Source organism: Colius striatus, chromosome 1, assembly GCF_028858725.1.
Source record: "Colius striatus isolate bColStr4 chromosome 1, bColStr4.1.hap1, whole genome shotgun sequence".
Taxonomy (NCBI): domain Eukaryota; kingdom Metazoa; phylum Chordata; class Aves; order Coliiformes; family Coliidae; genus Colius; species Colius striatus.
The window spans coordinates 58,345,324-58,369,300 of record NC_084759.1 but is presented as its reverse complement, the minus strand read 5'-3'; the positions used below and the strand labels follow the sequence as shown (position 1 = coordinate 58,369,300).

At 40.9% G+C, this 23,977-nt stretch overlaps 2 protein-coding genes across 7 annotated transcripts; one reads left to right on the top strand and one right to left on the bottom strand.

Annotated features, from left to right (window-relative positions):
- Nucleotides 1–988: 988 nt before the first annotated feature.
- ABHD13 (abhydrolase domain containing 13) lies at nucleotides 989–9,247 on the bottom strand. 4 transcript variants are annotated; one of them, XM_061996508.1, is made up of 3 exons: nucleotides 8,970–9,247; nucleotides 7,147–7,182; nucleotides 989–2,327 (listed from the first exon to the last, which is right to left on the bottom strand). In XM_061996508.1, the coding sequence occupies exon 3, from the start codon at nucleotides 2,290–2,292 to the stop codon at nucleotides 1,279–1,281; it is 1,014 nt and encodes a 337-aa protein (XP_061852492.1). In that variant the 5' UTR covers nucleotides 2,293–2,327; nucleotides 7,147–7,182; nucleotides 8,970–9,247; the 3' UTR covers nucleotides 989–1,278. The 4 variants fall into 4 exon arrangements, with proteins under 4 accessions (XP_061852492.1, XP_061852508.1, XP_061852499.1 ...); XM_061996524.1 differs by having other exon boundaries at nucleotides 7,147–7,178; XM_061996515.1 differs by having other exon boundaries at nucleotides 8,888–8,971.
- A 27-nt stretch (nucleotides 9,248–9,274) lies between these two features.
- Nucleotides 9,275–13,938, top strand: LIG4 (DNA ligase 4). 3 transcript variants are annotated; one of them, XM_061996486.1, is made up of 3 exons: nucleotides 9,275–9,361; nucleotides 10,389–12,324; nucleotides 12,422–12,605. In XM_061996486.1, exons 2-3 carry the CDS (start codon nucleotides 10,405–10,407, stop codon nucleotides 12,515–12,517), a joined length of 2,016 nt encoding a protein of 671 aa, XP_061852470.1. In that variant the 5' UTR covers nucleotides 9,275–9,361; nucleotides 10,389–10,404; the 3' UTR covers nucleotides 12,518–12,605. The 3 variants fall into 3 exon arrangements, with proteins under 3 accessions (XP_061852470.1, XP_061852480.1, XP_061852460.1); XM_061996496.1 differs by having other exon boundaries at nucleotides 12,398–12,511; XM_061996476.1 differs by having other exon boundaries at nucleotides 10,389–13,938.
- The last annotated feature ends 10,039 nt before the right edge of the window (nucleotides 13,939–23,977 follow it).

The window sequence follows — 23,977 nt, the reverse complement described above, 5'->3', positions numbered from 1 at the left end:
AGTCAGTCAGAATTAAACTCTCTCAGTTTAAGTACTGATGGCCCTGGAATTATGATACAAGCTTCAAAAGTCCTAGCAGAGCCATAGAAAACTCACTTCTGCTCAAATTTAGGCTACTTTCAAGTGGTGAAACAGAACTGTAAGACTTTTGCAAGATAATGGATAAAAGCGTTAAGATAAACGTCATCTCTTTCAGACTAAGCTTAGGTCTACTAAATTTAACACACTGCTCACTGTAATCCTTACTGTATCAACTCTATACATTGATCTGTAATCATGTGATCACTGGTCATTATTTGTATTTGTTTCTTTGGAGGGATAAAGTAAAGGGAACAGACATTTAACTACATCAACCTAAAAAGGAAAATTCAGACGTAAATAAGTACTTTTACTTTGTATGATACTCCTTTCTACTACACCATCTACCCTGCCTTACGAAATCCCACCTCAAAAGCACAACCATATTAATACTGACAAATACTTTGCCTTTATGTTCATGAGGAGAGCTTGGGGTGCGAAGGAGCTTAGATCAGACTGCTCTCTTTTTGAAGGTCATCTCTGCTTTCTATGGAGAAATCACCTGGACAAAATCCTGAAGCCATGATGTTTAGGCACATACAACTTTTCGGGCACTATTATAATAGCAACAGTAAAATAAAAACAGGGAAAGTGCCTTTTCCTTTTCAGCTGCAGTTTGAAATATACATGTATCCATAACCACAAAAAAAACCCAGTAATAACCCAGGATTGTATACCTGCAAATATACTCTATCATTAATGTTACATTATTTAGCACATTAAAGAATTCCCACCTTGCATAATATAAAATCTCAAGGAATAAAACACTAAATCTCATGCACGGCACACTTTAAATAAAGTCTAAGAGAAGCAACAAAACATTGTGCTAACCATGACTGTCCAAAAAGCTCACATGTGCAGCAGTGAACACTGAAGAGCCTCCCGTTGTTCTAAATACATTCTGTACTACTTTTGTAGCAAGTTCCTTTAATAGCATCTGTTGGTACATATCAAACAAGTGGAATATATGGACAGAGATACCAAAAAAGTATGAGAAAGACATAAAATGGTTCATTTACAATGCTGCAAATGTAAAAGTTATCTGGAACACCTTAATAAAGCATTAAGACCTTTCCAAGTTTAATTTCACTCTTTAGGCAAGTACAGACATGACATACATTTAAAAATGGACATTCTTTTACCACTTCACAAATCAAGGTACAGTGCAGGTACGCCCCCCACCCCAAAGAAAAACATCAACTATATTATTGTTACGCTAGATGACGTTTTCGCCATTTCTTCAGGGGAGTGACTCTTTATTACTTCTTTGATGAACTGTTCAAGTGCAGTGAAATAACCCTGGCACTGCCAAGTGTCATTATGAGTTCCATCGGGAAATATTGCCAATCTCTTAGTCCGAGCTGGGGATAATTCATAAAGTTGCTTCATCATAACTGGTGGAATTAACTGGTCAGACAACCCAGAGATGAAGAGAGAAGGCATTCTGCACTGAGAGATTTTTCTGTAGGACAGAAATTTGTTTTTGTAGCACCATAAAGGAAGATATCTCATTGGAAAGAAAGAAAACAAAGTGCTGGCCATGTATGGGATGCTAAGAAAGGTGTTCTCCACCACGATGGCAGAAATCCTATGGGAATTTTCAGAAGCTAAGTGAATAGCTACTGCTCCCCCCAAGGAACGGCCAAAAAGAAAAATTTTCGTTTTATCAAGATCAGACCGAGTCATCACATAGTCTAACACAGCCTCGGAATCTAAGTACAAACCTTCTTCACTTGCTTCTCCTTCACTTTTTCCATACCCTCTATAATCGACAAGAATTAAGTTCACTTTCAGGTTTACCAGCATTAACAAAGCGTTTGGCAACCTGTGGCCAATGTTGCCTGCATTCCCGTGAAAGTAAATGATGGTTGGAGAATACGCTGCATTGTCTCCTGTGTATCTCAGCAGGATAAGGTTGAGAAGAACTCCATCTTTGGTTTTGATGAAGATATTTTCGTGTGGTATACCAGTAGGCATAGGAACATAAAGGCGTGATGAGGAGGGCTGTTCAGGAAAGTAAAGCAGCACGTCCTGGAATTTATATAGAATACCCGCTATTGATACAAATATTAATATGAGTAGCATAATGCCTCCGTACAAGTGAAAAGTTACTATCAAGGGTAAAAGACAAATACGGCAGAGACTCCAAGACCAAGAAGCCAAAGCTAGTAGCCATCTTTTAACAAAGGTCCAAAGCATCCATGACTTTTCCATTGTAGAAGTCAGTAGTCTTTTACTTCAAGCAAATTCTGTAATAAAAAACAAAACAAAATAAAAAATGTATGTGTATAAATACAGGGGTAGGAAAAAATGAAGTAATTTCAGCATTCATACTTGCAGAAGATTAATGGCAAGTCAATACATTAAAGCATAAACATTAGACTTGGTGGCAGAGTCCCTTTGAATTTTCTGAAACCATTTCGTTTTGTATCAAAAGTGAAAAAGCCATTATAAGGAAAAGTCTCCAGAAGTCTTCAAATTCCCATATACATAATTTCAGCAGACAAGGCCCATCAGTAGCATTAGGAAAATCACTTGACTGGAACCATAATAACTTCTGCTTTCTTTCAGTCATCCCTACCGACCAACAGAACCACACAGACCACATCAACAATTTGTCAAAGCTTCTTGTATGACGAAATTCCAGAATCTAGAGAACACCAACAAAAACTGCCCCTCTTTCTAAGTTGCTACCGACTAAGGCCAAAAGGAACATTCAATAAGATGACCTATTTCACTCTGTGATCAGTGGAAGCTCACAGTGCATACTGCAGACTATCATTTAGCATCTGTCTTTCAGAATCTTGAGCAACTGTGATTACAGAGCAATGTGTAAACTGGTCAAAAGAAAGAGACTCCTCTGTACTAAGATAACACATTGTAGTTGTATCTGTGACAGGCACTTTGTCATATTTGGATCAGTTCTGATTTACGATTATAGTTTTTCACTATCAGATCAGTAATCCCTATTCAGTCTTTAGCTGAATGAAAAATTGTATTATCACAATTGCTACTGAATGCAGTCAGCAAACTGCCTTACTCTCTGATCAATGAAAACCACAGGTGCTTAAAAGTCCAAACACAGAAACAGACCCTTAACAAGAACACACACAGCAAAGTAAGGAGAGTGGTGTGGACAATAATGGCTTACATCTTCTTTCCAACCATAAGAGATAGTTATGTCTCACAGCATACACAGATTCTCTCACTGCTGAGTTCAAGTGTCATATAAAAATAGACAAAAACTGCCAAAGCTACAAGAGAACCACAGTAACCATTCAGTCACCACTGAGCTGAATAATCATACTGCCTGGAATTGAAAACACAAGCTCACTTGATTAAGAACACTTCAGTGATATAGCAGATAATAATTACAGTTTAGATGCTCTCAAAGTTATAACCTCCTAGAACAATGAAGTGAAGTAAGAGGCTAAATTAACTCCAAAGGAGTCTGACATGCAAAGATTCACCCAACCATTCAATTAAATCACAAGATCCATAATAAATTAAGCTGTATGGCCTAGTAATATCAGAGAAGGCTGCAACTGCACCAGCCACGTTGCTAGAATCAAGTGATAAGAGGTGACTTCTGCCATCACAGCCTTTGCACTCCACAAATATGGTTAAGCACCCACTATGAACAGGAAAACCTGCAATCTCCAAATATTTATGTGACAACTTGATAGAAATCAGAAATAATAATAAATGTGTTGCACATTAAGAGTTACATATTAGTCAAAGGCAACTGGAAATTAAGCTTTTACATATTTGGAGTAAATGCACTATATAAAACTAGTGAAATGCAAAGAAGCCTAGGGAGCAGTTATCCCAACTTTGTCTCCTTATATTGTTTATAAGCTCACATTCAAATCATCTGCACTAATATTGTCTACGATTGTGATATGCAAATTTAATTCTTGTGATACATTTCACTAGCAGTCACAGTAACTACGAGACACATAAAGGAGATATTGTAATTTGTAAGAGAACTTCCTAATGAAGTTGACAAACATCCCTGGCATTACATTTCAAGATCGTAAGAACATTCATAACGACAGAGTAAAAACACTCTCCTTATCTGTGGTACTCAAAATTTTGCTGACTTTCTTACAGCAAAAAAAACCCTCACAAAAGAGTAAGACACCCATCATTAAAAACAACTACTAAAAACTATATAAGTCACTGCTTCAGGCGATTAAGTTTCGCAGATGGCTATCCCATATATGCTAAGGATTGCTATTAGAAGACTCATACCACTGATTCTACAAGCCATGTTTCCTTTGTGCTCTGCTTCTATTTTCATTTCAGTAAGATGACAGTATCTAAATGCTATACTACTGAGATACTGCTGCTGTCTGATTATTCCTGATCCACACAGAGGTTTATTGCTACTGGAGTTGCAAAACCAATGCATCCTACAACTAGAACTCAACATATGGTAGTCAGCAGGAAGGGTAAATTACACAGCCACGAACACTTCCTATTCATCTACATATTTAAGTAAAGCTGACTACTCTGCACTCATGAATAACTATCAACTATCAGTTTTCTTCCCAGCTATATGGAACTTCACCAATTCTCTCATTTTCCAGGCTTGAATCAGATCATGTCTCTTACTTCACATCTTCTTATAAGATTTGTTCTCTAGAGAATGAAGACACAAGTTTCTCCTAGGTTCTTCCCTGGCTCCCTCCAAAATCATCTGAGAGATCACTAGAAAGGAAAATTATGGTTTCTCAAACAAGCACACGGGCCTAGAAGGGCCCTAAACCAAGTCGATACAAGCTCATTCTTAATAAAGCTACAAACCATGTCTTCGACAGGGGCCAAAGAAGCAAGCTAATGTTTAAAAGATCTGCTAGACCTAAACAGGAGAACATGATAACAGGCAGAACCAAATTGCCACTTAAAGGACAAAAAATAGAAAGGGTCAGTTAACATAGTGATTTTCAGTGAGGGATATGGTGTTCCTCAACACTTTTTGAAGTATATGATACTTAAGACTGTTCAATATACTGCAAGACTAAACACATAAAATAATCTCTTCTTAGTTTTAATTTCTGGTTACTGTTGGGCTGGATGAGAAATTAAGAGCCCTTCAAAAAATTCACAATATAATATGACACAAAAACTCTTACGTTGAATTATGAAAGCACTTGTTGCGATTCTCTGTGTCTCTAATTTTTGTGATGAATATGATGTCAGAATAATCAGGGAAAGGAGGGATAGATAGGGAAGAAAAGGGAGAAAAACATACTTCGACTTTGATGTTCAAGCTGGTCAGCCTGAGAAACAGTAGATCCACCACCTGGACAAGCCTGTTTCTCTTTCTAGACAAGACTACATGAACCACTTACAGATTAGGTCTGTAAACTGCCTGATGTCCCAGTTAAGGCAAGAAACGTGTACTTCTATGTCTTCTAAAAGAGAACTTCCTATTTCAATTTCTGTCATCTGCAAAAATGACTAGTTGACTTTTTTTAATGGCTGACTTTCACAGGATTATCTCCATTATATTGCCTTCTACTGTTAGAAGTATCACAGCTCTACAGAGAGAGAGCTTGAAACATCATTCATGTACTGCAGACAGAGATGCTGGAATTAGGGGAAGTCAGCAAGTTGGACAGTGGCAGGTTAGGGGAAGTTCTTTTACAGCCACAGAAATAAGGTTTCTCTACAGATTTCAAGTATCCCAGATAAAATATTAACTCCTTGGAAATTGTTCTTACTTCACTAAAAACCCCTTGGTTTTCTAAAGGAACATTGCACTGCAGCACAATATTTCAAGTAATTGTCCTAACTTTGCGTTTTCCTATACCAAGAAGTCACATCTCATTTCACAGCACACACAGCAACAGTATTTTATAACCACTGACTGTTTAAACTATGTTAGAGGCTATGAAAACAAGAATAAGGGAGATCTTTTTGCTTTTTTAAACTTGTCATGTTAATGTCTGTGACAAACATATAGTCATCAAGAGCAGAACCATACGGTTTTATCTGGTACACATTTTTTCTAGGTAACTTTTACATGAATGGAAATTCCTACATAAGCTGTTCTTGTTCTTAGCTACTCTTATAACTAGAAAATACTTAACAGGGAGACTTAGTAACTTAAGTTGTTTACTTCCTGTTTGACATTTCTTAATCTCCCAATAGGTAATCTACCTTCTGCTTCTCCAGACTATATAAACTTGGCTCCTCTGCATTCTCCTCAGAGAGAATGTTTTCTTAATTGCAAATATTAAGAGGGGTCTTTCCTCTAGTGTCTATCTCCTTCACATTTCCTCCTGTCCCTCTAACAATGCTGCAGTAGAAAGGCTGGCCTCTGTGAATGCTGGTGGTTCTTACAAGTGGGTTTTTTTAAGGATACTTGCAAACTTAAGAGACAACTAGAAGACAGTACTGAAATACAAAGTTCTACTGTGGAAACTATTAACACAGAAGAAAAAGAATGAGGCCCAATACACGAAGACTTAAGGAACATAAGGAGAACCTAAGGAGACTTGGCCAGACTGATGCTGTGCCTTTGACTTAGTGGTCAATAAAGACAAGTTCAGTTCACACAGACACAGAATTGTATTATCTCTGAAAAGAAAAAACGAGATTTGGACGTGATGAGTTTCCATTTTCTGCCACGGCAATATACACATATCTGTTATCTGTACATCTCTACTGCTGAATCCACAGTCCAGGAATTATTGTAGACCTCTATGTTCTACCAGATGAGCTACAAATCACATCATTAACTACTGAAAACAGAAATCACTCATAACAACCAAAATTCTGAGAAAAAAGAAAATAAAGTCTTCATGATTATAACATCTAGCAGTATTCTGCTGTGCCCTAAAGCTGTTCTTAAACAGTTACTGTCATGATCAGCTGAAGATCACAAAGACTCAAGTTCATCCTTGAAGTACCTGGGAATAATTTTTCATCTATTTTGAACAGCAGCTGAAATTACTCTGGCATTTGCCAAAAATTACGTTTTTCATTTTTGGGTTTGTCTACATTTTTAGTATTAGAAAGTGGCATTTTCATACACTAATCACATTATAAAACATTTACCTTTGGATGTGATGACTTCCCAAGCTTCATCTCTGCCTGAAAGACAATTCCATGCATAAACTTTGAGTAAAATTGGTTTTGATTTACACATGTAATTACTGTTTATCTTCAGTTACTTGAAAGACAACTAAGAACTGCTAATAGTCAATACCCCTAGAAGCTACATCTGCTTTATCACTGAAACTGTGCACACCATACTCATGCTTCTCCTACCAAGCTCTGCTCGCTTGAAACATCTAACAACAGAATTCAAAAATCATAGCAAAATGTCCTCAACATACAGCATATCGTATAAAACAGTGCATAACAAAGTTATGATAGATTTACATGGACTCCTTAAAGCTAACTTTTACTGTATGAGGAATTGTGAAGTTAGTGCTAAGAAGAGCATTCAGGTGTTTAATGGCTGCTTTCTCATTAAAGACCTATATAAAAAACCCTCAAACAAACTGAGGTGTTTCCTAAGAACACAGTGAAATATCTGAAAACATCTGTTCCTTTCTACTGCACTTGCTTGCTCTACACTCCACCACCTTCAGACACAGACAGGATTAACACAAGCTTTACATTTACTCATATTTATTCAGAAGACTTCCTCAATTTCAAAAAGTTCTGTTAAAAAGCTACAAAAAAGTTTAATAAGGACAAAAAAAATTACACTTTCTTTGTACTAAAATCTTACAGACTCTCACCAAAAGAAAAAAAAAAAAACAAACCAAGGAAAAAGCAAATTAAGAATAGCTGTCAAACATTTAAGGACTCTGGCTTTTAAAATCAGCTAGCCACTTGTCCTACTTATTTCAAACAGCAAACTTCCACAGCTCTGCACCAACTGGTATATATTCATAATTAAAAATGTTTTCCCTTTAACCCTTATTATACTTCTCCTCCCAACTGACACATCTTAATGAACTTCACAAGCATGTCTGGAATTATGATGGTACTGTGTAAATAACCAAAACAACAACAAATCAAGGAAGGTTGTCATAGTTGAGCCTTGGCTTTCTAGTGAGCATCAGCTCCTGAACATACTACCTTTATCGAATGGTAGAAGCTGGAAGGGACCCCTAGAGATCGTCCAGTCCAAGCCCCTGCTAAAGCAGCTTCACCTCAAGCATCAGGAACACTTCCAGCTGGGTTTGAAAACCTCCAGAGAACAAGACTTTACAACCTTCCTGGGCAGGCTGTGCCAGGGATCCCTCACCCTCACAGGAACAAAATTTTTCCTTGTGTGTAAAGGGAGCTTTTTGTGTTTCCAAGTACGTTAAATTATTTCCACTTTTACCTAAAAGCAAAACCCTGGTCATTCTTTTCTATATATTTATTCCTCGAATAAAGCAATATTAAAGTTATCATTATCTCCCCATCTTGTACAACCATTCTCATCTGCAGAGCTTATGCCATATGGCAACGGAGACAACCGGAGCAGGATCTACCCGCGGAGACGCAGATCCTTCCCCAGCGCTTCCCAGGACGGCCCCTGAAGGAACTTTTAGTGCCGCTGTCAAGGCAGCTGCTCCCGGCGAGAGACGTCTCGCAGGGCCGGCACAGGAGCCATACAGGCTCACGGGGCTGCAACCCGCTTGCCCAGGGAAGAGCCGTGGTTAGCCACGGCCAGGCCCCCACCGCCAACACAAACGTCAACGTGCCGGCCGGCCGCCCCCACTTCGCTCCCACACGCCGCTTTCGCACCTCCCCGCCACGGCCTGCCAGGGCCGGGGCCGGCCGGCCCATCACCTACCCCTCCTACCCCGGCCCCTTCCCCGCGTGGCGGACCAGGAGCGGGCCGGGCCCGGCCCGAGACGCGGCGCGGCGAGACCCACCCGCCGCATCGTCCCGCGGCGGCTGCCGCCGGCGGCGCCTCGGGCCCGCACAGACCCCGACGCGCCACTTCAACCACCGCTCCTTCCGAGACGGGAAGCCACGCCCGGCGCGGCTACGGCTTCCGCTTCCGGGACGGGCTCCCTCCGCTCGCTCTTATCTCCTCGGCTGCCCGCACTTTGAGCCCCGCTAGCGCTCCGCCAGCGCGCCGGTGACCGCGCAGGCTCTGGCCCCTACTGCCGGCGCCGCAGCCGAGGTCTTTCTCCGCTGCGCCCGGAACCGCTGCTCCCGGGAGTGGGAGGAGCGCGGGTCGCGGCGTCACTGGGGCGCTCCTCCCCTTCCGGGCCGGTGGGCGGCCGGTGCAACCCCAGCGCTGCGGGACCCCGGGCTGCCCGTAAGTCTGCTCTGGGACCGGCAGGTTTCTTCGCTGGTCCGCTCCGGGGTGGGGAGCCCGGTGCGGGGCGAAAGGTGCCCCCTGGGCTGGTGTCCGCTCCCCCTCTTCCCTTTTCCGTATCCATGTCAACGCTGTCGCGGTGTGGGGCGGGGCGGCGGGGCACGGAGCCTGTTTGAGAGCACCGGGAGCGCCCCGGCCATTGCCCTTACCAGTCCCCAGCCACTGTGCCCACCGTGCCCAGAGCGGCGGTCAGCCCGGTAGGACTCCGCTCCCTCAGCGCCGGCCGCGGCGGGTCTCCGCAGGAGCCGGGGGATGAGCGGGGTGGCGGCGGAGATGGGCTGTGCTCCGGGCGGAGGGCAGACGAGAAGGAATAGGAAATCGGTCTCCGATCAGGGAAGGCTCCTGGCAGCGGGAAGGGGGGGGTGCGCTGTGTCTTCTCCTACCTTCTAGTCACCTCACCTAGGTAATGCCTTGTGTTGGTGTGGCAGCCTGGATGATGAGTTTTACCCGTTATTAAGGCCATTAGTACCAACTGGTGACCTTTATGTCAAGATAAGATTTAAATCCTAAATAGAAAATCAGTACATCTCAGTTGGAGGTCTTTTTTTTTTTCCTCGAGACAAAATAATGTGCTGTTTTCTTTCTGAGGGGGGATCTTATTAATATTTACAAATATCTAAAGGGTGGGTGTCAGGAGGCTGGGACATCCCTTTTTTCTGTTGTAGCTAGCAACAGGACAAGGAGTAATGGGATGAAGCTGGAACATAAAAAAGTTCCACTTAAACATAAGAAAAAACTATTTCACTGTGAGGATGACAGAGCAGAGGAACAGGCTGCCCAGAGGGATTGTGGAGTCTCTTTCCTTGGAGGTCTTCAAGACCCACCTGGACATGTTCCTATGTGACCTGACCTAAGCTGACCTGCTTCTGCAGTGGGGTTGGACCAGATGATCTCTAAAGGTCCCCTCCAACCCCTACTATTCTATGATTCTATGAAATATGTACTTTTCTGTTGTTGTTGTTCTTAGTGACAAACAGACTCTGATGGCTTCCGCACCAGCTTCAAAGCCTTCTGAAAAAACGGTGGCCTCTTGCGTGCCTTTTGCACATCTGTGTTTTACCCTGGAGCGAATACAGAAGTGTAAATCCCGTCCAGAGAAAACCAAGTATCTCAAGGAATTTCTGGATTCCTGGAGAAAATTCCATGATGCTCTTCATCAGAAAGAGAAAGATGTCACCGATTCTTTCTACCCAGCTATGCGACTTATTCTTCCACAGTTGGAAAGAGAAAGGATGGCGTATGGCATTAAAGAAACTATGCTTGCCAAGCTGTATATCGAACTGCTTAATTTACCAAAAGATGGAAAAGATGCCGGAAAGCTTTTAAATTACAGGACACCTACTGGCTCACGTGGAGATGCTGGAGATTTTGCAATGATCGCCTACTTTGTATTAAAGCCCAGGAGCCCAAAGCAAGGCAGACTGATGATAGAACAAGTCAATGAACACTTAGATGCCATAGCTAATAATAACGCTGCTAAAAACAAGGGTCTGTTAAAGAAAAGTCTTCTGCAGTTAATTACCCAGAGCACAGCTCTGGAACAAAAATGGCTCATCCGGATGATTATAAAGGACCTAAAGCTTGGTGTTAGTCAACAGACTGTATTTTCCATTTTTCATCCTGATGCTGCTGAATTGTACAACGTCACAACTGATTTGGAGAAAGTTTGCAGACAACTGCACGATCCCTCTGTCTCGCTTAGTGATGTTTCTATCACGTTGTTCTCTGCCTTCAAACCGATGCTTGCTGCCATTGCTGACGTCCAGCAGGTTGAGAAGCAGATGAATGACCGGACGTTCTACATAGAAACCAAGCTGGACGGCGAACGTATGCAGATGCACAAGGATGGAGACATCTATAAGTATTTCTCTCGAAATGGGTTTGACTATACTCAGCAGTTTGGTGCTTCCCCCCTGGACGGTTCGTTAACGCCGTTCATTCATACAGTGTTTAAGAGCGACATACAAAACTGCATTCTCGATGGTGAAATGATGGCTTACAACCCTGAGGCGCAGACCTTTATGCAAAAAGGAAACAGGTTTGACATAAAAAGGATGGTGGAGGACTCCGATCTGCAGACCTGCTTCTGTGTGTTCGATGTGCTGATGGTTAATGATCAGAAGCTGGGGCACGAAGTGCTAAGCAAGAGGTACGAGATTTTGAGTCGCGTGTTCACCCCGTTAACGGGCAGGATGCATGTTGTGCATAAAAAAAGTGCCAGGACAAGGAAAGAAGTAATTGACGCTTTAAATGAAGCGATAGACAACAGAGAAGAAGGGATTATGGTGAAGGATCCCATGTCCACCTACAAGCCTGACAAACGTGGGGAAGGCTGGTTAAAAATCAAGCCGGAATACGTCAATGGGCTGATGGATGAGCTCGACCTTCTAATTGTGGGTGGTTACTGGGGGAAGGGCTCACGTGGTGGAATGATGTCTCATTTTCTGTGTGCTATTGCGGAGACGCCCCCTCCAAATGAGAAGCCTACCGTTTTCCACTCCATTTGTCGTGTTGGCTCTGGCTACACTATGAAGGAATTGTATGACTTGGGTTTGAAACTGGCTAAACACTGGAAGCCCTACCATAGGAAGGACCCTCCCTGTAACATTTTATGTGGAACTGAAAAACCTGAAATGTACATTGAACCTTGCAACTCTGTCATAGTTCAGGTCAAGGCAGCTGAGATTGTTAACAGTGATATGTACAAAACTGACTGCACTTTGAGATTCCCTCGAATTGAGAAGATAAGAGAGGACAAAGAATGGTATGAGTGCATGACTTCAGACATGTTAGAAGATCTCAGAAGCAAAGCAGAAGGGAAGCTGGCATCTAAGCACCTTCATATAGATGAGTATGATGAGCCACAAGAGAAAAAAAGGAAAACTGTGTTAAAGGTGAAGAAGGTAATTGGAATAGCTGAGCAATTTAAAGCTCCTGATCTTTCTAGTGTGAACAAAGTTTCAAATGTATTTGAAGATGTTGAGTTTTGTGTTATGACAGGAACGGGAAAATACTCAAAGTCTGAACTGGAAAGCAGAATTGCAGAATGTGGTGGCAGCGTGGTGCAGAACCCGGGGCCCGAAACGTACTGTGTGATTGTAGGAGCTGAGAATGTCAGAGTGAAAAACATCATTGCTTCCAACAAATACGATGTGGTAAGAGCAGAGTGGCTCCTTCGGTGTTTTCAAACCAAAATGCTGGTGCCTTGGCAACCGGCCTTCATGATTCACATGTCTCCTGACACCAAAGAACATTTTGCTCGTGAGTATGATTGTTATGGAGACAGCTATACAGCAGACACAGATGTTGCACAACTCAAGGAAGTGTTCTCGAGAATGAAAGGCAGGATGGTGATGCCTTTGGACATGATTGCAGAATTAGAAGAACGTTATTCGTGGAACAGCTGTCAGCTCAGTATATTCAGAGGAAACACTATTTATGTAGACTATTATGCTGCTCTTAATGAGCCTGGAACCGAAATCAGTGGAACGACACTATCAATTAGAGCTTTGGAGCTCCGTTTTTATGGTGCAAAAGTAGTCCCTCACCTTGAGGAGGGTGTCTCCCACGTTGTTGTAGGAGAAGATCATTCCCGAGTAAAGGAAATGAAAACATTAAGGAGAACATTTGGGAAAAAATTTAAAATTGTATCGGAGCTGTGGGTAACAGAGTCAGTAGAGGAAGGAGTCCTAAGGAATGCAAATGAGTACTTAATTTAAAGCAGTTTTTAAGCTTGGGGTAAAAGCATTCCTGGACTTGGATACCGTGAGGTTGCTATAATTTTTTTGTTTCTCTTCATGTCTGTTTAAAGCTGTCTGTGGCTAAAGAGTAACAGTGTGTTGCTGAAATCAGAGGAAGGCTTTTAATTATATTGTTGTGGAAGGAAGAGGATGTTAAGCTGTGTTGGAGGAGAAAAAGAAAACCACCACAAGATAAATAATGGAAGCTTTTTATTTTACAAACAGGTCTCGGGAGAGGTGTAATATTTTACATAAGAGAATTCCTATCTATTTATAGTGCTTGCCTCCATTGTTCAAAATGGAGACAATAATTTGCTATTTTATGGAGATTCTGCTATTTAAGATGTAGTTTATTTATCAATTTACAGTTACCTTTATGCTATTTGTGGGATTTATGTATATACCGAATGATATAGAATTTAGTAATTTATAAACCTTGTCTGTATTATTTTGTTTACATCACAGGTTTTAGCTTTCAGCTCCATGGTGCTTCAGTAGCACTTCGATTGATTCCATGTTTCTTGCTGGAAATAACCATTGCAAGATAGAACTTAAACTTCTGATTGAGGTGCTAATGAATTAATAATGACCTACATGGCTGTAAAATACAAATAATTGACTTAAAAGCTGTAAAGACCTCCTATGCTCATTACAGTTAAACCATGAAGTGTGAAAGAGATAGGCTTTTATGCTTAACTGTCCCTTCATCTTTTATAAGCTATTTTAGTAGTGTAGGTTTAATTGCCAAATATCCAGCTCAGTGTTGTTTTTTTTCAAATGCTAAATAAAATATATCTTTGATGTCTTTCTCTTGTGGGGTTTTTTTTTTTTTTGGGAGTTTATTAATTTATTTTTTTTTTAGTGACAGGAAAGCACAAAACTTAGTTTCAGATTTTACTCTGTTAGATAATTTATACATTCGCTTTGAGGGACGAAAGGTTAAGGCCTACGTTCTTGTTATGTCAATACTTGTATCAAACAGATCTGCTGTTGGGCTGATCACACAGAACCAGTTTTTGCCTCACCTGTTTCTTCAGTGCTTTTTTTGGTCATGTTCATATTAAAAAAATACTGTAAAAAGAATTGGGAAACATTACATGAAAGGCTAATTAGAAGTTTTTTCTCTTAGTGTCATATTCCCTTATTAATTTGAAATATACTAAATAGGTAAAATGGAATCACTTTTCTTAAGCCACCATCTTTTTAAAAAAGAGACTATTTTTTGTATACACAAAATAGTATATACTGAAAGGCTGTGCATGTTGGAGGTGCTGGAGTGTGTCCAGAGATGGGCAATGAAGCTGAGGAAGACTTTGGAGCACAAGTCTGATGGGGAGCAGCTGGGGGAACTGGGATTGCTTAGCCTAGAGAAGAGGAGGCTAAGAGGACACATCACTCTCTACAACTGCCTGAAAAAGACCTGAAAAGGGATCACTCTCCAGTAATGAGTGATAAAACAAGAGGAAATGGCCTCAAGTTGTAGAGGGGAGGTTTAGGTTGGAGTTTAGGAAGAACTTTATCACCAAGAGGATTGTTAAACATTGGAACAGGCTGCCCAGGGAGCTGCTGGAGTCACCATCCCTGGAGATACTTTAAAGACTTGTAGATAAGGTGCTGAGGGAGATGGTTTAGTTCAGTGATGGGCTTGGCAGTGTGAGGTTAATAGTTGGACTTGATGATCTTAAAGGTCTTTTTCAACCATAATGATTCTATGATATCTATGATTTACTTTAATAATTTTGAGTAGAAAATGGATATGAGTGAAATTTCATTATTGGGCTTCTTCTGTGTAATGCCATATTCTGATTTATAAATAGAAAATTAGAGTTCATATTCATACCTATGCAGGTTTCTCTTAGAGTTTTAGTAAACTACATATTTTAGGTGATGCTGGGTAGGAAATTTTAAGAGAAACAAAATTAAATATGAATTACATCTGACTTTTGAGACATTGTCAAATATCTCACTAAACATTATTTACAGAGGTGTATTTAAAAGTATTGATTCCATATTGTCTTTTTCTTCTCTCACAGCTATGCAAGGCTGGGGAATCTAGAGCTAGTAACTTACTGACTCTCCAGTACGCAGTGTGCTGAAGGTTTACTTTCAAAAGAGGGACTTGAAGTTGCAAGTTATAAAATTTCTTGAAAATGAGAAAAAAATATTCTTCTGAAGGTGACTAGGGAAATGCCTTTTAACATAGTTAATTCAACCAAGCATTAAGCATCTCCAGCTGGTAACAGCTGTCGTACCACAGAATGGTAGATGAGCCTATAAAAATTCACTGTACTGCTTCTTGCTACGAGGGTTAGAAACAAGGAACAGTCTAAAAGTTTGAGTTATCAAATCTCACAGTGAAGATGGAACTTGCAAGTATAATGAAAATATTTCTCCATGCTATTTTCTCAAGGTAAGGAAATTAAAGGGCATTCATCTTGAAATTATGTTCTTTTAGATAAAATGTACTTACCATTTTATTGGGATGTTTTCAACAGATGTAGCTTTTCTTTGTAATTTTAAGGAAGATTATTTTGAAAGAAGATATAAGGGATCATTTCAAGTTCAAACTGCAAGCATTAATGTTTTTCACTTTTTTCTTATGAAGAATGGAGAAAGATGTAGAATGTGTGTGTTTGTATTTGAGAACTGACATAGCAATGTTTCAACACATATATTCATCACTATGTTAGTGACAAAATATATTTTAAATCATTCTTCTGTTTAAGCTGCAAGTAGAGGAATTATGTAAAACTTTGAAACCACAGTTCAGTTTTCTTCTAAGTCCTATAGCATACAAAAAATAAAATATGCTGTACAGGACTGAGATTTCCAGAAATAAGATACTGAGAGGGGAAAAAATGAGTATGTATGGTGTGAAGGGTTGTGTATTCCACATTCTCCTCATCAGTCTTTCCCAGAATATAATGAATTTATGTAGTCCAGTTCCATGTAGCATTGTACTAGTCAGAAAAAATTAACTATGACATTGCTATCACTCTTCATAAAGATAAAATTTGCCTTTTGAGGGAGATTCAAGTAGAATGTTTGGTGATTTTTTTTTTTTTTTTTTTTGTAGAAACACTTTTGATTCTGATTTAATTCAGAGGTTAAAACTTGTTGGCCAAGCTTAACACTCATAAGTGGATGGCACCTGCTGGGATGCATCCGAGAGTGCTGAGGGAGCTGGCTGATGTGGTTGGTAAGCTGCTCTCCATCACTTTTGAACAATCATGGAGGACAGGTGAGGTGCCTGAGGACTGGAGAAAGGCCAATGTCACTCCAGTCTTCAAAAGGGCAGGAAGGACTACCAGGGAATCTACAGGCTGGTCAGTCCCACCTCTATCCCTGGAAAGGTGATGGAATATCTCATCCTGAATGTTATCACTAAACATATGAAGGAAAAGATGGTTATCAGGGGGAGTCAACATGGCTTCACCAAGGGGAAATCCTGTTTGACCAACCTGATAACCTTCTATGAGTGCATTACTGGCTGGCTAAATGAGGGGAGAGCAGCAGATGTCATCTACCTTGACTTCAGCAAGGTTTTTGACACTGTCTCCCACAACATCCTCCTCAGAAAGCTCAGACAGTGTGACTTGGATGAGTGGACAGTGAGGTGGCTCGAGAGCTGGCTGAATGACAGAGCCCAGAGGGTGGTGATCAGTGGCACAGAATCAAGTTGGAGGCCTGTGGCCAGTGGAGTTCCACAGGAATCGGTTCTGAGGCCAGTCTTGTTCAATATCTTCATCAATCACTTGGATGAGGGGACTGAGTGTACCCTCAGCAAGTTGACCAATGACACCAAACTGGGAGGACTGGCTGATTCCCCAGAAGGCTGTGCTGCCATTCAGTGGGATCTCGACTGGCTTGAGAGTTGGGCAGAGAGAAACCTCATGAGGTTCAACAAGAACAAGTGCAGAGTCCTGCACATGGAAAGGAACAACCCCATGCACCAGTACAGGCTGGGGATGACCTTCTGGAGAGCAGCTCCTGGAAAATGTCCAGGCAAGTTTTGAAGACCTCCAGAGAAGTGACTCCACACCCCCACTGGAGAGCCTGTTCAACTGCTCCTTCACCCTCACAGTAAAAAACTTTTTTCTTATCTTTAAATGGAACTTTTTGTGTTCCAGCTTTTTTCTCACTACCACTTTTCCTGTCAATACATACAACAGAAAAAAAGGGATATCCCAAACTCCTGACATCCACCATTTAGATATTTGTAAATATGAATGAGATCCCCCCTCAGTTTTTTCTTATCTAGACTAAACAGCCCCAGTTCCCACAGCCTTTCCTCATAAGGAAGATGTTCCAGTCCCCTGATCATCTTGGTGGCCCTGCACTGGACTCTCTCCAGAAGTTCTCTGTCCCTCTTGAGCTGGGGAGCCCAGAACTGGATGCAGTACTCTAGGTGAGGCCTCACCAGGGCAGAGTAGAGTTTATTATGTTTAGTTTATTATCAACCGGGGCTCCCAGGTCTCTCTGCAGAGCTGCTCCCCATCAGGTCAATCCCTAGCCTGTACTAGTTCATGGGATTGTGCTAAATAATGTCCATATATGAGAGAACACAAGAGCTTGCTTTGTATGCGAGGTGATACATATGTGTATTAGTTTTGAAAGTTCCAGTAACTTTACTTTTATCTGATTACCCATCCTTGATCTGGGGGTGCTTAAGTAACAGCTTCTTTCTTGCCATGGTAGACTGTACAAACATAAATACTACTCCAAACTACTGTTCAAGACTCTGTGGGCAAATGAGGATTGAAGGAAGAGGTAGGATTTCTCTGTGTTCTTGCACTTGGCAGCTTCCTGCTGCAGCCAACCTTTCCTCAGCAGGCTTTGCTACAGCAAGAACCAGAGGCAATGTGTTCTTTCAAATCCATGTTTTCAGCCCCCACATCTTACACCTGCAGTTAATGAACTAACGGTCTGGTCAAAGGCAGGTGGAAAACTGGGTCATGTGTGTGTGTTTGTGCATAGATATGTGTATTCAAGTAAGAGATAGCAATTGATGTGTTGCATAGCTTGTCTCTGTTTAGTTTTTGTGGTTGCTTTTTTCCTCTGTGTTCTCCCACAGCGTCTCTCCACACTTAGCCTCTTTTGCCTAGTGTAGTACAGATGTTAAGTACTAAACCTATGTGCTTCCAAAACAGAATGCTTTTATTCATCCAATTTAAAGCTGGTTTGTGTACCTCTATATTATGCTTCAGTCTATCCTACAAACATGCTCATGTATGATTATGCCAAAAATTGGCATACACTCAGTAAATGGGATCTGAGGTGTAGTATAGGTAATATTAAAAAAATTAAGACTGAAATATTGTGTTTTTTTAACTGACTGAGAAATATGGAAAGATCTCTAGGAAGAGATCTAGGTCTTAATAAATAATGGGACAGGAAAATTATTCTGCTCTACATGCTTCGGATACTCTGCCTTCCTGTCCTGTATTTTTGGCAGACACTGCCAGCTCAGCCTTTCCAAAATGATGCTTACTTTTTCTCTCAAAGTGCATTATCTTTTAGTACACAATGCATTTAGAATTATATTATGTTTGTCTCTACATGTGTGAATGCACATGCTTTGTGGTGGGTCATCTTTGTTTGTGAATTCTGAGCTGACTTACACAATTCTGTGGTTATGTCAGGGTGCTGAACCCTTGACCCATGTTTTGGCTGCTGCTCAGGGATGGATTGTGGCTTGATCATGGCTCTGCTCTGGATTTTTGCTGCTGCATGCTCATCTGTCCAGTTTGTGAATGAGCTCCAGCAACTGCATGAAGTAGAAAGGAATTTATAAATGAGACTACTGAGCTCCTGCTAGGGTATGTGCAAATGTGCACATACATGTACAGTGCATATATATATGCATGTGTGTGAGTATATATAGAAAGTTAGATAGATATATTTATGTGGTGCTTACAATGGCTTTCTTCTGCCCTTACCTCTTTTGTTCCTTTGCCTTTACCAGCACTCAATAATATTTTTTAGAGATCTCAGAAGTAAATGGAAAGGCAAGATGACAAAAATCTGTGATGGTGTCACAGGACTGGTACCTACAGACTGTCCCAGGCTGACCAAACTTGTTCCTACAGTGTGGATGTGCCTTACACCCTTTCCCCCTCTCCAGGAAAAGGACCATGGAATTTCCACTTGGTCAGCAGAAATAAAGTTTCCAGGTGTAAGTTTCTAGGTCACATATAGACTGTGTGACCATTTCTTGTGTTCTGATGCCTATACTAAACATACTAAACTATATATACTAAACTATACTAAACTGGTTCCCAATTACAGCTCTTTAATCTGTAACATCAACCGTCAGCTATTTTCTATTTATACAGTAAATGTTCTAATTTCTTAAAACAGTCTGGTCATGTAGAAACTGCACCCCTAGCCCCGGACAGGCCTTTCTAGCTGGTACTTCATCATCGATTTGGAAAATGCTATTTTATCCAGGCCAAACAGTTAGCACTACAGGCAACAGCATGGTAGTGGCAGGCCTGTGCTGTGGATCTATCTAGTCAGGATGAAGAATTGAGCCTGCGCTGCGTGTCTGATGTGGTGTCATGGTTTCAGCAGGGATGGAGTTGATTTTCTTCCAGTAGTTGGTACAGGGCTGTGGTTTGGATTCCTGATGAAAATAGGGTTGATAACACGAATTTTGTTTATTGCTGAGCAGGACTTGCAGAGTGTCAAGGCCTTTTCTACTATTTACCCTGCTCTGACAGCAAGTGTGCTGGGGGTGCATAGGAAGCTGAGAGGGACCATGGTAAGGACAGCTGACCTGAACTAGCCAAAGGGCTATTCTATACAATAAAATGTCATACTTGGTGTATACAAACTGGGAAGGAGTTGGGAGGGAAGCCACAAATTTCTGCTCAGCCATCAGTCAGCAGGTGGTGAGCAATTTTATTATGTAATCCGTTGTTTTGGGTTGGTTTGTGGGTTTGTGGGTTTTTAAATTTCTCTCTCGTTTGGTATATTTATTTTCATTACTTTTGTTATGATAACAAGAACAATCTCAATAACAATAATTTATTAGTTAGTAAACTGTTCTTATCTCAACCCCTGAGTTTTTTCCTGACCCTCCTCCCTATCCCACTGGGAGCAAGGGGAGTGAGCGAGCAGCTGTGCCATGCTTTTCTGGCTGGGGTTAAACCACGATGACACGTGAGAAGCAGCCTTAGGACTGTGGAAGATTCATGCTAAGTCCCAGTTTATGTTCAGGAGCAGAGAGGAAACATGAAGAGGTGGCTGAGTTTCGTGGTCTCTAAGCACAGGCAAAGCTCTGTGCTGTAGGAATTTGAGCTCATGGAAGGACTTGTAATTGTTCACTGTTGGCCATGCAATTACAGGTAATTTCAAAACAGAATTACTATCCAGAGGCCAAGAAAAAATACTGTAGCTGCCTCTTATGCAGGCTGAGACAGAAAATGCTGCATTGGTGCAACTGAAGTGATCAGTGTGAATGTTCAGCAAGGGCAGCAACAGGAATTTGCTGCTGTTCAGTAAGCCTTCATCCATCCACAGTCATCTGCCCTTTGACTTAATTCCAGAATTCCCATAGCAAAATTTCAATATTCATTTATTAACTCACAAAGCTTTTAGCAATCAGACAAAAAGCAAATCACAAATTGTCTTTTGCCATTATATTAAAAGCTAACAAGAATTAAAGATTAAAATAGTTTAGCAGCATTCATACAATAACAGTTCCCCAAAGATCAGTACTGGCAGGAACCAAATAGTTAGGCAGGTGGCCAGCATAGATAATTTGGCAAAGCAGAATTCAAGCAGAAATTGTCTTTGATTCTTGGCCTAACCACCTGCACCCTTTCTTTTATCCTCTGCTACTCCTTTCAGATGAGCTTGCATCCTGCAGAATCCTGTGCTAGATCTGGTTCTTAATGCTGTTCAAAGGAGACAGGCTGTTTCAATTAACATATTTGGCAGGATGACTTGAAGTTCGTTAAATGCAAAAAAGGAGTTCACTTACTGGCATTAGGCAATCTGTGCTGAAAATAGTGTGCAATAATTTCTGTATACAAGGATAACCAGCTAAATTGTTTGTGTTACACCCATGAATGTACTGTGAGCTGTTTGAAGACCATCTCAAGGAAGAAATAATGTCTGCCACTATATCCTTCTAACTTAAATGTTGACCCATCAGCATTATATGTATCTAGCTTCAAAAGGTGACCAGGCTGCTTTTGCAGAACTGCTTAAGTTCCCTAAACAGCCTGAGGAGAGCTGCAGACAGAAAATAGGTCCGCCTCTTTCACATTACCTGTACAAAAAAATTAAGCACTTCCATGGTATCATGCAGTTCATTGTTTTGGATGAAGTTCTTGCCATGGGAAGTTTCAGTCCCTGCTCTCAAAGCTATTTATATGTTTTACATCATAGAGCCTTTCTATAAGAGGAGAAATTATGATAAGAGCTGAGACAGTAATCCAGATAAATGCCCTAGTCAGTGACCCACAGAATCTCCTGTGAGGTCTGGGGCTGACACAAACAAAGCTCTCAGGTAGAAACACATCCGAGCTCTTCTGCTGCTCAGCGTTAGCTTTTGTTAGCTCAGCGTTTCAGTTTGGGACAGTAGCTTACCTGTCAGCTACCGTACTGCTTCTGACTGATGAGGAAATGTTAAAAGGTTCTCAGAGTTTTGCTAACATCCACATAAGCTCATTAGAGCTGTTTGATGTTACCAATTTATGGTAACTGCTTAGGTCACTTTAGATGCCTTTAGCTATCTGCAAAGAGACTATGACAAAATAATATACACAGCTTTAAAATATATACTCATGAATATATTACTCATTGCTTGGCACCTATGGAAGAAAGCTACCTAATAAGGAACTAGGCTAAACATTAGTGTGCTCATTCTTTATCTCTTTCCATTTGACACTTGGAGACTTCTTGCTTGCCAGGTGGGAGGCAGTAAGGAAGTTGGGTCAGGAGAATCCCGAGTCGGGTAAAAGTCACAAAGGTGGTCTCTGCTGCTCTCTGGATCTCAGCTCTTCCTGATTTCATTCCTTTCATAGAGGGCCTTGTTTTGTTGTTTGTTTTTTTTCTTTTCCACTTTGGCATTTTTTCCTCATAAATCCTTGAGCTATTAACAGTCCAATTTCAGTAACTCTACTTCCACTGGCAATTTTACTTGTCTTATCTCCCAAGGCTCCATTCTACAGATGTTGTCACAGCTCTTGCTCACAACTTCCTCAGAAGTCTGAGCCAAATTTTCCTACCAGAGGTAACTCTTGTATTCTTGAAACACAGACAGCAAAAATCCTAGAAAGAGGGAGGAAAAGTTGTGAGATGATAAGGAACTAGAAAGGCAACCACTTTTTTTTTTTTTTTTTAATAATTTCAGAGAAAAACTATTCACATTAAGTGTTGTGTAGTAAAATCAGCTTTCCAGGGACTTGTTTCTTTCTTCCCTTACTAGGAGAATTTTTTGTTAACCACAAAGTGAGAAATTAGAAGTAAGTTGAATGGATCTGCAATTTGTTAAAGTCAGACTGCTTCATACAGAAAGCGGATGATTTACGTGTTCCCTCGACCTCCCTTCATGCTTTTAATCTAGTTGCCTGAGAAGAATGAGCATTAAATAATTTAAATGTTAATGCCTATGTCTGTGTCTATTCACTTAGAATCATAGAATGGTAGGGTTGGAAGGGACTTTTAGAGATCATCTAGTCCAACCCCCCTGCAGAAGCAGGTCTACCTAGATCAAGTCGCATAAAAATGTGTCCAGGCGGACCTAATAACTTCTGAACCAATCAACCAGTTCTAACCAAATTTCACAAACAAATAGTGATATCCCTCTCTCTGGGCACTCCTCTACCTAAACTCCAGTATGTTAGGTGCCTGAGTAGAAAAGAAGGAATTAATGGCCTCTATGAGACAAATAGTCTGTGGACCCATCTTGAAAAGAAGAAATTATAAAAATAATTCAGAGGCTGAGAGAACTCCCCTCAGTTTTCTCATCTTCTCATAAAGTCAATCCAACCAAGGTACAGCCATATGGAAACAAGTTTCTTTGGTTGAGCCACTGTCTCTCCTGCTCCGGTCTGCTGCTCAGGTGAAGAGGGAGCTACAAATGCCCATCCACAGGAAGAACTCCTACTTCATTAGGCCTCAAAGTGTCTCATCAATAATCCCCAAAACTCTTTGAAACCATGCTCATCTGATTTTGTTGCTTAGAGAACTACGTGTTCAGCATTGCTGCAGTGTATGATGCTCATGTGCACCACTCCTGCAAATGCTATAAATTTTATTTGCTTTGTTTATGCAGTCTCTCAGAACCTAGCAGACTCTTGCTACATTATGATCTGCTGTAACCTGGTAGTTTGTCATTTTTATTTGGAAACAAATATACTAAAAATGCCATGCTGTCACATTCTCTTTATGAATATTCAGCGAATCCAAATCCTATGGAAATAAAAGGATAGTACTCCTACCAGGAGGCAATTCCTACCAGGACAGAATGAGCCAAAGATGAGGGAAATAGACAGACAGACTGAAAACTGTCCCACAGATTGTTCCTTTTAGTTTCATAAACCAAATAATTTCCAAGTCCACTGCATAGGAAGGATGATTTGGCCATCAACAGATATACTTATCAAAAACACGTTATTCAATTGTGGTTTGGTCTAAGTGGTATTTCAATGTGTCACAGCAGTTACTATTATGAAAGATGAAGGGGTGCTTCACTGTCCAACTCTATCCCTTTTATAACACTTTTATATTTTTTGGTTGATACAGAGTATTTTTTTTTTCTCAGGACAAATGTGGTTTCTTCCACAAAAACTTTAGGTCTAGA

Coding starts and splice junctions, on each gene's coding strand:
- ABHD13 (XM_061996508.1), bottom strand. CDS start 2,292: ATGGAAAAGTCATGGATGCTTTGGACCTTTGTTAAAAGATGGCTACTA.
- LIG4 (XM_061996476.1), top strand. CDS start 10,405: ATGGCTTCCGCACCAGCTTCAAAGCCTTCTGAAAAAACGGTGGCCTCT.